Here is a 12,163-nt window from a genome sequence, read left to right as displayed (position 1 = left end):
TATGGATCAATTCTTTCATTGTTCATTAGAAATCCTTCTCTAGAGCTCCTCCTAAGGAAGAAGTGTCTGTGTGAAAGAGAGACTAAAATAAGTTACTTTAATACAGCAGTAATTACTCCAGATCCTGTTGTGAGGAAGGAAATCTGGCCAAGTCTTAATTTCCTTTTCTAGGTTAATAGCTACAGTAATTAATTGTGAACAAATGCTTGTAGCAGGGATTCTCAAAGTCTTTTCAGAGGCTTACCATGACCAGGTGAAGCCCTCAAGAAATATACAACACTTAACAGGTGTCAATTTCATCAACCAAAGAGAAAGGTCACCAATTGATTTTATTGGAAGCTTACTTCTAATTTTTTATTTTATTTTTTCTCTCTGTGCTTTGAAACCATTTCAAAGAAGGTCGCTATCAACTGACAGAACTGATGGAATTTGGTATCACAATTTGAAAGCTCCTTTTCAGGAGCTTTCCTTCTGCCTATATGTTTTTGTTGGTTTTTTTTAACATCCTTTTTTGCTTTGCTTCTACTTTTCTGTAGAAGTTATCATGGTAGCAGGAAATCAAATATGCAGCTTTCCAGAGAAAGCAAGAACAAGCAAAAAGAATAAAGAGGGTAACACTGGAAACAAGAAGTCTTCATCAGCTTCAGATATAATGTGAATTTTCAACAACTTCCCTTTTTAGTCTAGATTTGACCCTTTTGAAGTTCTTTCCTCTCTTTCCCCAATTATTCTGAGGGATGGCCATATAAACTCCTAAGACATCAGCTTCAGCATTATGGCAAATTCTGTTAAGCTGTCTAGAATGTGGAAGACGCTGTCTTCAATCAGGAAAGTAAGCAGTAGCATCCAGGAGTAAGTTTTCACTAGAAAGTAAGTTGTTAATCAGCTGTAGATCAGTTTATGTATATCCTGTATAGGTAACAAAATGGAACTAATTCAGAGATTAATTTTTCCCTTTCTGGTCTTCCCTTAAGTCTATAAAACACATAGCCTACCTTCTTGTTCTTAAGCTCTGTCTCTGCTACTTGCACAAATTTATGCATGGCTTCGATATGCAATAGTTGGTTAGTAACAAATCAGAGAGGTGAGATGGGGCACAAGAGATATCATGGGTGTCTGTTGAGTGTCAGCACAACAAACAGGAATCAGATGAATTCCAAACCCACTTTACTAAATACTTGGCCTACACACACAAAAAAAAAATAATAAATGCATACCATGAGTGGGCATCCTCTACAGCAAGTATTACAGCTACTTTAAAAATGAGTTACTAAAAACCTGAGATTGTGGCAATCAAGAAAGGGTACTGCAGCTGTTTGCAATGAATATGCAAACCACATCAAGAAAGAAATGACTCAGCCAGAAAGTCTCTGTGGAGTCAAAACTTCTCAGGAAATACAAACTGTTGAACAGGAAAGACAGGCAGCTTGATGTGAGAGGTACAACTGAACTGTTTTGGATCCATCAGAATAGCGCCGGTGTTAACTAAGGACAGAAAAAATTGTCTGCCACCATGTTTTTGCTTGTTATTTTTGATGTGGTATCACAAAGCAGACAGAGTAGTAGGAAATAAGTGTTTGACCTATCTCTTCCTTCCTCTGACAGAACAAACTGCTACAGAATACCTTGCATTTCTAAAAGATAATACCAAACTTTTGAGACAGGTAGACATCAAGAACTAGTTGACTGGCTTTCAGGGTTATTTATTATTAAGAGAATGTTGTCTTGTGTAAGTGTTGGCAAATAGCACTGTTGCATCAGCAGCCACGTGACCTGCTTTTATCAGCAGAACATTCATGTGTTCTTCAGCCTCTTAACCTATTGAGGTCACTCATGTTGCTTTGAAGGGAACTGGAGGTGTACATTGCATCCTCAATTTTTGTCAGTTACCAAAAATAAGATCAAGAACATTGAGCTTTGCAGATTAAAACTGCTCTTTACGCCAATGGCATACTTCCTACACGTTACTACAGCATACCTGTTCCACCTCCACCCACCAAAATACTCAGTCTCCCTCAGCTTTGTTTTAAGCTGTTTCACCCACGCATGCTAGCGTATCTGCTGGCCCACAATTATTAATTATATCAGTATTTTGGTGGACAGGTTACTTGACAGCTAAGTTTAATTAGGAAGAATTCAGTGTGAGAATAAGTGCATTCTTTTTGGTTTTGAGATGCATACGCTGAAATCCAAATCCCACAACTGGGGAAACCTCAACATACAGGAAGAAGTAAGCACAGATCAACAGTGCTAAGGCTGTAAATAGCACAATCCCAGGCTACTATTTTACACACGGTAGAACATATTTCAAATTGTGTTCAGTTCTCAAAATGTTACTACTAAAAAAAATACTCCAAGATACTCTGCTTGTCATAAAATAAAGCTATATATTTGATACAAATCAGAACTATTTACTGCTTCTCAAAGTTTAACTTAAGTCATCACTGCTATACATTTAGTTACCTCCACAAAGTGTGTTTGAAGTAACAATACAAAGGGGAAGAGCTTTTAAACATCAGTCAAGCCTGCTCAGCAGTACAGGTAAAAGCATCTCAGACATGGTAGTAGCTGATGACTCCCAAGTGTTATGCCACTGCATATGTACCATGTACAAACCCAATGGACAGCTATCTGCTTTAAAAAAAAATAAAAAAAATACATGGACACTGGGAAAACACTCCCTTTCAAAGGAAAGCTCTTCTAGATGCAGATGGGAACTTCACCTGTCCTGGTTGACTTCTTTGCATGCATCTTTTGTAGACGAGACCATACAAGACTTAAGCATATTTTTGCAGTAATGAAGCCCTTCCAAAAAGGCCCCAGTTAACACTCATTGTCTCCCAGTCGAACCTTATCCTTTGCCCCAGTCGTATTTCCAGCTGGTCTCATCCACCACTCTTAGTCCCGCACAGATGTTTATAGATCTTCCTGAAAACTCTTATTGAGGTACAGAAGGAACTTGTCCTCTTCCACCACCGCATGAAGCAGTTTCACATTTTCTTCCTTAGCTTCTTCATAGATGTCACAGAACTATCTGTGTAAATTTGCATCAGCTTCCCATACGCATGAGCTCCAACTACCCAGATGTGCTCACCTACATATAATCAATTTTTTATTTTTCAACACTGATTTTTTCTCTGAGCAGCTACACCTTTAAGTGTTGTTCCTTGACTGCCTGCTTATCTGCAGCTCACAAAATATAAGTAGTTTTCATCTTAAAGAGAAAGCAGTTATATAAACACATTTTGTCCTCATTTCCATGTAACAAAGTAATTCAAGCATGGCTAGTTACACTGTTCTCAAACTGGTTTAAGTTGAGAAATAAAGCTATGCTTCTGTGAAACAGTGCAAGCTGAACACACAGTTGTCCCTGCTGGGATATAAGCTCCAAATATAGGTCCCTCTCTGCTGCCAAGTACTCTACCTTGCATCTTTCATTACTTCAGCCACCAAAGAACATAACCACAGAAGTAGTCATCAGGACACACTGTTTTGTTAAATATAAAGAGTCAGTTTGTAAAGACCAGTAACGACTAACATCTTGAAGTACTATTACCTGTGTGTGTTGTTCACAGTTATGACCCCAGCATCCAGTTAAACTCTACCCCATAACACTGTAGTGATGAGAGATGCTCCAAACCACACACTACAAGGTTTTGTATCAAAAGATCTCATAGTAAATATGTACAAGGGAAGGTGAGAAAAAAGTTAGCGAGAAAAGCTACACTGAGGAAGCTACTTTTGGAAGTGTATTAAGTGGAAATTCACTCTCATTCAACTAAGACAAGTAAATAAATTTAGGACTCCGTGTACTTTAAAAGTGTAAGAGACAGTTGTCTAATTATCAAAGAATTTCTTGAAGAGCTGGGAAGGGAAAAGAACAGTGAACTAAGGTGAAAAGAATTAATGTAGCCCAGAAATTAATACAGTATTTAAACAGTAAATGGACTTTGCACTAAAGACTAAATCTTTCCTTTTCCTCTATATTTATCCTAACACACTAGAGCATTAACAGCTACACTGAGTAGTCTGCTAGACAGACAGCAAATTAGTTTTTACTGAACGTGTTTAATTGCCCTCATTAATTTTATCAGCCTAAGTACTGAGTTGTTCATAAAAAATCCAAGCGAAAAGATTCAACATGAATTCAAGCATAATAGAACTGGCACAGAGCTCCACTGTTTTACCTCCTTGTTTGGTAACTAGGACCCTAAGCTAAGTTAGAAGGAGCTCAAGAACTCTGTGGAAACCTTTCACTCAGATTGCTGACACATTAGAGCAGAGGACAATATGGGAAAAGACCTGCTCATGACGCTGTTTTCCCTTCAACTTTGTTTATTGATGTACTGAACATGAAAAAGTACAAAGGATCAAAACACAAAAGAAAACATGTACAACCTCTTAAATACTCAACAGAATATATTTTCTATTCCAACAGATGTGAATTAAGTCATACTATACAACTTCAAATAAATACCAGCCTTATATTTTACTAAATGCTCTGATAAACACTGTAAAGTGAAGCCAAATTTACATGCCTTCTCATCAATGCCGTTAGTTGCTACAGTAGTATAGGAAAGAAGCTTGTAGCTACTGTTTTCCCCACATTGGAAAGTTTGTGATTTCTATAGTATATACAATTTTTAATGCAGAGGATTAGCTTTAACAATCTAAATGCACCTAAGAATGAGGAAGTGCTCAGGAAGCCAATTGATTTTTGAATAGCATTGAGTGGGTCAGCATGAAAACTTGCTTATTCACTTTATCACGCGCTTCACAGTATATGTACTGTACTATACTGAAAAATTTATAACTACAATTAAAAGAATAAGAACCAAAAGCAATTGCAAAGATAGTGTACAACTATGTTATGCATAGAACATTGCTTTTTCTAAGGGGAAGCATATGAGCATCTCAGTTTCTACAAAAAGCAGGATGTAACTATATAGTTGTCAGTGCATCCTGGTGAAGGCATCAAACCCTCAGCTTTTAAAAAAAATTTAATTATAAGCTAGATGCTAATCAGAAAATATTATTTTTTCCTTAAATTTCAATACATGGTAAAGACTTTTTCTATTTCCCCAAATAGTGATTTAAGCATCATACAAAGTTAAATTTCAATAGCATACAGGTATTTATGGTTTTTGTATGAAAAATGTAAGGAAATTTGTCCAAAATCTATGACTATACTCGTTTTTACCACAAACATATTCATAAACAAAAATGTAGCATCACCATAAACAGCTGAAGCTAGACTATCTACAGACAAAAATAGCAACAGATCCGATGCACTGTAAATTCAAGTCCTCAGGACAACAAAAATTAATAAGCAGACCTCAAGTAACAATGTTAATGCCATTTACAAAGAAAAAACTCATACAAAAACATTCAAAATTGAACATCACTTGGCAGGTAACTTAAAAAATCAACTAAAATCAAAATTAGCTGAAAGGCTTATAACTCAAGGTCTTATTTACATTACACAAAGCTCAGGTGTTAGCCTTGAACATAACTTTCAAAATACCTTCAAATATACCCAACGCAGGCCACTTCTGCTGATTTGCTACTCTGCAAACCATGTTCAATGTCTTTTCTTAAGACAAAACAATTCTTCAAACAATAGCAAGTACATCACTAAACACCATGAGCTCTATCTGAAGGGAATTCTTTAGGAAGAACAGATTTTTTTTTTCCCCCATCTCAGTATTTTGAGTTTCCTGCTTGCTCTTGTATTCTTTTTAATTTTTCATTTGTTTCAAAATCACAAGTTATGTGAGCCACCTATCACTTAATAACCAGGATGACCAAAGACTCCACTGATGATTACAAAAACGAAACCAACACTGCAGCCCCTTGACTCTACTTCTTAATACAAAGGTCTCAAAAGCATTTCTACATCATAAACCTTTCTAAATTTTCCCCCAACAACTGCAAGTTTCCTGGTAAGTTTTAAAAGCTCACTAGGTGTCATATGAAGAGACTTCTCAAAGTATTCAAGTCAAAATATTTGTTCCAGGACCAGTAAAAAGTTTCTCCAAATTTTTTTATTTTTTTTTTTATAAAAATAGATGCTTTTTTAAACCCACATCAAAGAGGCTCTTATCTCTTTGGCAAGGTACTGCTTTATGAAAAGTTTTCCAGTATTCTTACAATAAGCTTTTATAATATGTTCCCATTCCCCAACCCAAATGATAATTATAAAATAAATACTGCTTATAACTTTATAAATAAAATGTAAACTTCAAATACTTTCCTTGAACAACAAAAGAACAATGCGGTAAAGTGTAAATTAAACACAAGGCAAATCAAGTAACATAAAAAAACAACTTGAAAAGTATAACACAAAGCCTCAGTATTTACTCATAGCTTAAAGGCAGTCAAGTAAAAAGAAAAAACTTCTTCCCTTAGCTGAAACATTTTAAAAGGTCCACCTTCTTCAAAGAAGGTAATAGAATATGCATCGTGACAGGTAAAAACCCTGTACCTCTTGTCAGTATTCAAACACAAAAGATATTTAAGAAGTTTGAATTCAAATATTAGCAATAAAAAAATCTCACGTATTCTTAGGATGCTAAGTAGTCATTTTATCCCCATTTCCACACTGGCATACAACAAAGGCATTTACTAATGCACAAAGCTTCTTGTAAATTGCCTTTGTTGTATAGTTTTCATGTATTAATGCACTGAGAATAACTTGTTAGGCTTTGTGCGTTTTGTTTGTTTTGAAGGAGACCTGCAGTACTCTGTCCCCAAGGCGGTATCCGTTCAGGCTGGCTATTGCCATTGCTGCCTCATCATAGTTTGTCATAGTCACAAATCCAAATCCTTTGCACTTGTTGGTGTTAAAGTCACGGATGACCTTCACATTGGTTACTGCTCCAAAGGGTCCAAACATTTGCCAGAGGATACTCTCATCAGCATCAGGGGCCAAGTTGTACACAAAAATGCACCATCCAGTTCCTGCATGTCCAGGGATATTAATTCCAGCCAAACTGGTCATTCCATCAATTGTCATTGGAGGAAACCTACTAAAGAATGGGGGAAACCAAAACAGAATCATGAAGTAGCTGCTCAGAGAAAATTTCAGCAAATAAATTTCAAAATAAAAAGAAAGTTACACAGAACTTTTCACAGCATGAAAATACTGGCAAGCCTCATAAGGTAACTTTTTTCCCCATCTTCACAAAAACTGTGTACAATACTATACACAAGTAGGGGGAACTGTGCTAGGTCTGTCTGAAATGAAGTAACAGAAAAACAAAAGAGTGTGCTATAAAACCAGCCATTTGAAACACTAATTCCTAGGAACTGCTACAAAAGGTTTGTCTCTTTCATGCACAATGCGCCAAAATGAACAATCTCAGCTCAAGTCCCAACATGCAAAAATCCAACATGTCTTACTGAAAAAGAATATACAAAATACTTAATTTGTTTATTATGAACCTAATAGTCCTTTATTACCTCTTTACTCCATAAGCCATGTTGAGCAGATTGTCCAACCTGCAAAATATTTAGCAAAGCATTCAGTCTTCAGACTTTTCCACCCTTTAATCTTTCTGAAACTTGGTATATTACTGCCATGTCCCTTGCACTCTACAGAACCTCATGAAAAGTATCACCACTGAAAGTGATATGGCTCCTTATTACACCTGATATAGTTAGTGAATACAGCATAGAAGTTCTTGTGTAGTATCCACAACCATGAATAGTTCAGTTCAAAAAGTGCACCATTACCACAAGTTTAGCCTAAATAAAATGCTGGTAGCATAAAGTTACAGCCAGTGACCACCTCAGTGAAATCTTCCAGCTTACAAACTTGTATTAGATGAAGACTTTACAGAGGTGTCTGATGATCTCCTGATTCTGACAGACGCACAGTTATGGAGGAGTAAAATATTTTAGAGCTTGAACTGCAAAAAAGAATTTTCGTTTTCCAGAATGAAAGGGTTTAGAATATACGCACATACGTATTAGACTGTAAGCTTTCTTCATTTATTTATTCACTCACGTTCTCCCTGCAGAATTACCTAACCAATATCCAGAACATGCACTGCCTCTGAACCCTATTAATAGTACTCCTGAAGATCCTAAGAAAATTTCTACCTTAAAGAAGCTCTAGTTTCTTCCTGGCAAAGCCCAGACATGTGAAGAGAAAGTCTTGTTAAAGGTTCTCCTAGGACTCCACAAAATATTAGCTTAGGTAAAAAAGGTACTCTTGATTTAGTTTTCAATTTACAGTGACCTTAAAGATCTGTACCTTATTGTGATTTCTCCGCAGTAATGAGATACAGGATTAAAAAACAATTACTCATATATAGAACTCAGACTCATATCATGAAGTAGTTTAACTACTCTTGCGCACAAAAAACATTTGGCCTTGCAGCCAAGTAAAGCTCTCCAATGACAGAGGATCACAATTCAGCAGTGATCAGCATTTGCAGTTTGCACTGACAGGAAAGCAAATCACTGACCCCTGAAAGAGCCGAAAAGAGGGAATTAAAAAAGTGTGACTACTATCAGTAGGTTTAATGTGGATTAGAGGTGTACATTTGGATGTGGAGAGAAGGTGCAGAGCTCCAGAAACACCACCATTTACGGGTTCTTGCTGTAGAGCAGTCAGCTGACGACATCATACAGCACTGGTGGTATCACCCTAACAGTTTTCATGAGTTCCCTGGATGACTTAAAGGATATTCTGGAAAAACTCTCAGGGACATTCACTGAGAAGTTTTTAGAGTTGCTTTAAGTTACACATCCCACAGAAACTGAGGAACAACATATATAGCTGCTTTTAAAAGACCAGCTGAAGATTTTTCTTAGTGAGAAAATAAGAAGCATTGTAGTGATTCTGCTGTTCTTTACTACTTAGAAGTTTATGCTGACTCCTTTATCAGGCCCCTGTCAACAGAGACAGGACAACTACACCTGGGAATCCTGTCTGAAATATCAACAGGTTAAGATTCCTCCATGTGAATGATACAGAAGATCTGAAGCACTGGCGCAAACTGAACTACATAGTCAGCAACAGAGCTGGAATGCTGTAACAGCGAAGACCTAAAAATCCCAAAAGACAGATTTCCCTTCCTAAAGTTATAAAAACTTAAAATTTGGCAAGGCTGTCTCTTTTAAAGAAGAAACAAAAGCCCAAAAGCCTTCCCAAAAAAACTATTAAAAGAAATTAAGTTTGTCTGCAACCCCAGTTTAACTTTTGACTAGTCAATTCAACCTTGTTCTTCCTTCCACACAGATGAAAGTGAGAAAGATTTTACTTGCCCTCCTATTCACTACAGATTTGGAACCTACTCATTGCTTTTTTTACCATTATACTTGGAAATGAAACCAACAACAGTATCTCTTATAGTTGTTTCAGGTGTCACTTGACACTTAATATCAGAAAATTTAAATGGGCCTTCATAACAGTACACTTCCTTTTTAAAAAAATCACAAACAGATAATTTTTTAAGGTTCAACATCTTATGTTGCAGAACAGGGGTAGTCTGTTGAAATTACTGAAATGCAAAGAACCTTTTAGGTACTATTCAAAGGAAAAACTCCAAAAGTGGAAGAATTTTTATAAATCATGATACAGCTACCTGGAGTATCAGTTAAATACAGATCCCATCCCAGCCAGTATCAGAGTAATAGTGAACACAGGTAACACAGTGAACAAGCAGATGAAACTAAGCAGAAGACTACTGAAGTCTACAGAGGGATCTAGACAGGCTTGATTGATGGGACAAGGCCTATTGCACACGTTTCAATAAGGCCAAATGTGGGGTCTTGCAATAAGGCCACAACAATACCCTGGCAGTGCTACAGGCTTGGGGAGGAGTAGCTGGAGAGCTGCCCAGCAGAGAAGGACCTGGGGGTGTTGATCAACAGCTGGTAGAACATGAGCCAGCAGTGTGTCCAGGTGGCCAAGGCCAATATTGAATGCTTTAACACACAGGCTGTACAGCAGCTCTCTCATCTTACTTAAAACAATGCACTTGGGTCCATCCTTCAAGTACAGTTTCTGCCCCTATGCTCTGCCTATGGACCAGTGGCAAGCCTACTTTTATTCAATATTCAGCACACTTTTTAGATTAACTCTTACTCCCTGAAAAAATGGTAATAAAATCCACAAAATACTGAATAAAATTGGTTAATCCTTCCCTTTGGGCAGAAAGGCTACTCAAGTGCTGACCTTCACACATTTGAGACACTTCCAGCATGTAAGGCTGAAAACCTAAGAAAAGAAGTTGTGCCAGAAGTGCAGTCCATGATCTCTGAATGTTAGTCCTCAAATCAAGAGTAGCCAATGCAACTCTTTTGAAGTTTAGTATATTCTCTTTGAAACAAACTGCCATCTGTATTTATTTACTGAAAAATAAGATAGAAACTGAGTATATTACTGTTCAACACATTCCAGTCACAGCGCCCAGAGGCAGAGGGTGGGAAAAAAATATGCAAATCGCTGACAAAATCTGAGGTGCTCCCAAGTGTAGATAATGCAGTATTTGTTTCACTCTGTTGTCACCATCTGTCCTTTTCAATATACTAAATATCACAAGGAATAGTATGGCTGTAATTTCAACACAATGGGAACATATACCCACTAAAAATACATGCAGAGAATCTTCATTACAAAAGTTTGTAGTAAGAAAAGACAACTGTGGCATGCAGGATGTTTAGACAACTGACTAGGAAGAAACTGTAAACCACAACACAGAGTAAAGATAGGGGGTGGGATAGAGAAGGCTGGCTGTGCCATGTCATATGGCTAAGAAAATGGAATTGCCTAAGTCAATGGTAACTGAGTGAACTTGCACATTAATCAACAATAATCTAGGATATTAAAAATAACCTTTGGAAAAGGATTTTTATTTTTGTGACTATGTAGAAGAACAATACGTAATCTCAGTTTACCTCTAAGTAGTTTTATGAGATTCTAAAACGCTATCAAATAGGAAGGAATGCATTTTTGCTTTTAGCTGTATTGTAGGAGCACAAAGTTCAACACATCTATGTGTTTCCTTCAAATGCACAAATTTGACAAGCAGGGAAGGGCAACAGTGGAGGGAAGCAAGCATGGTCCATAGGAACATGTGGCTTCCAGCACAGTTGAACACAAGTATGTCACTTACCTGAAACGTTGAGCCTGCTGAGCTAAAGGTGCAGGGTATCTTCTGTTTGGAGAATGGTACAGCTGGGAAAGGATGGCCTGGTTGGTTTTTTGGCTTGGATTGTTAGCAAACTTTACAGTGATGGGCTCTGTGGCACCTGGAGGTTTCTGGCCATTCAAGCCCTTGATTGCTTCTTCTGCTTCAATTCGCTTGTCAAACCGGATGAACCCCACACCCCTTGATACCCCTACACAGGGTGAAGGAAACAAAATTAATTCAGAGATTCTGACATATTAGACATTAACATCTAACTTTCATAGCAAATTGCTGTACTAATGGCCAACTGCTGTGAACACATTATAATTTTGAACTTACTAGAACTGAGCTTTTGCTCAAAAAACACATCCCCCCCAGAAGAAAACCCCAAACATTTATAGCGTAATTTTGTGGGGTTTTGGGTGGGTTTTTTTATTGTTTAGGCTTTAAGTTTCTCTTATATAAGACAGATTATGTAGAAACCTTGGAAAATCAAGGGAAAAAAACCAGTGGAAACAAATATATTGAGCTTAAGGTTAATTCTGAAACAAAGCCCTTTTGGAAGGGATGAAGGTGAGCCTGGAACCAGCTGCAATATAGTCTCTGTTCAGTTCATGCTACTCTACAGTATCTGAATTCACAGAAATTCTGTAAATAACTTAAGTCATCTACTCCCTAGCAGCAACAAATGGCTTATGCTGCCCTTCAGCACCCCTTGAGAAGTTTGGTTTGGATCAAGTAAGCTGAAATAGAATGGAGTGCAAGGTTTAGACTGCAGTAATGGGAACTACCACCCTGTTTTAACAGCCCACAGTTACTGCTAAGTAAAAGATTCAGCTTCAGCATACCACCATACCTAGTGTATTTTTGAAGGAAATTTTTCTTGGGCCACAGATTCTTCTTTGGTATAGAAAAGTCAAAGACAACATGCAAGGGGATCAGCAAATGTCAGTAGGCCTCTGGAACACTGAACCTCAAAACTTCATACTGTGGCTTAAACTAAACACACTCGAACCAATTAA

The 12,163-nt window shown here is 37.3% G+C and overlaps 1 protein-coding gene across 4 annotated transcripts in view; it reads right to left on the bottom strand.

Annotated features, from left to right (window-relative positions):
* Positions 1–6,059: 6,059 nt before the first annotated feature.
* The window catches only part of ELAVL2 (ELAV like neuron-specific RNA binding protein 2), a 52,242-nt gene continuing 46,138 nt past the window's right edge, over positions 6,060–12,163 (bottom strand). For 2 of the 4 annotated variants that reach the window (XM_010002883.1, XM_010002875.1), the window contains exons 5-7: positions 11,127–11,352; positions 7,462–7,500; positions 6,060–7,025 (exon numbers count right to left, since the gene is read on the bottom strand). In XM_010002883.1, coding sequence (XP_010001185.1) covers positions 6,698–7,025; positions 7,462–7,500; positions 11,127–11,352 — 593 coding nt within the window. In that variant the 3' untranslated portion in view covers positions 6,060–6,697. Of the gene's footprint in view, positions 7,029–7,461; positions 7,501–11,126; positions 11,353–12,163 lie in introns of all 4 variants that reach the window. The other 2 variants (XM_010002858.1, XM_010002866.1) reach the window with 2 other exon arrangements.

The sequence above is a fragment of the Chaetura pelagica genome, unplaced genomic scaffold, assembly GCF_000747805.2.
Source record: "Chaetura pelagica isolate M959 unplaced genomic scaffold, ChaPel_1.0 scaffold391, whole genome shotgun sequence".
NCBI lineage: Eukaryota > Metazoa > Chordata > Aves > Apodiformes > Apodidae > Chaetura > Chaetura pelagica.
The sequence above is the reverse complement of the archived record's forward strand: the minus strand, read 5'-3'. Positions and strand labels throughout refer to the sequence as shown.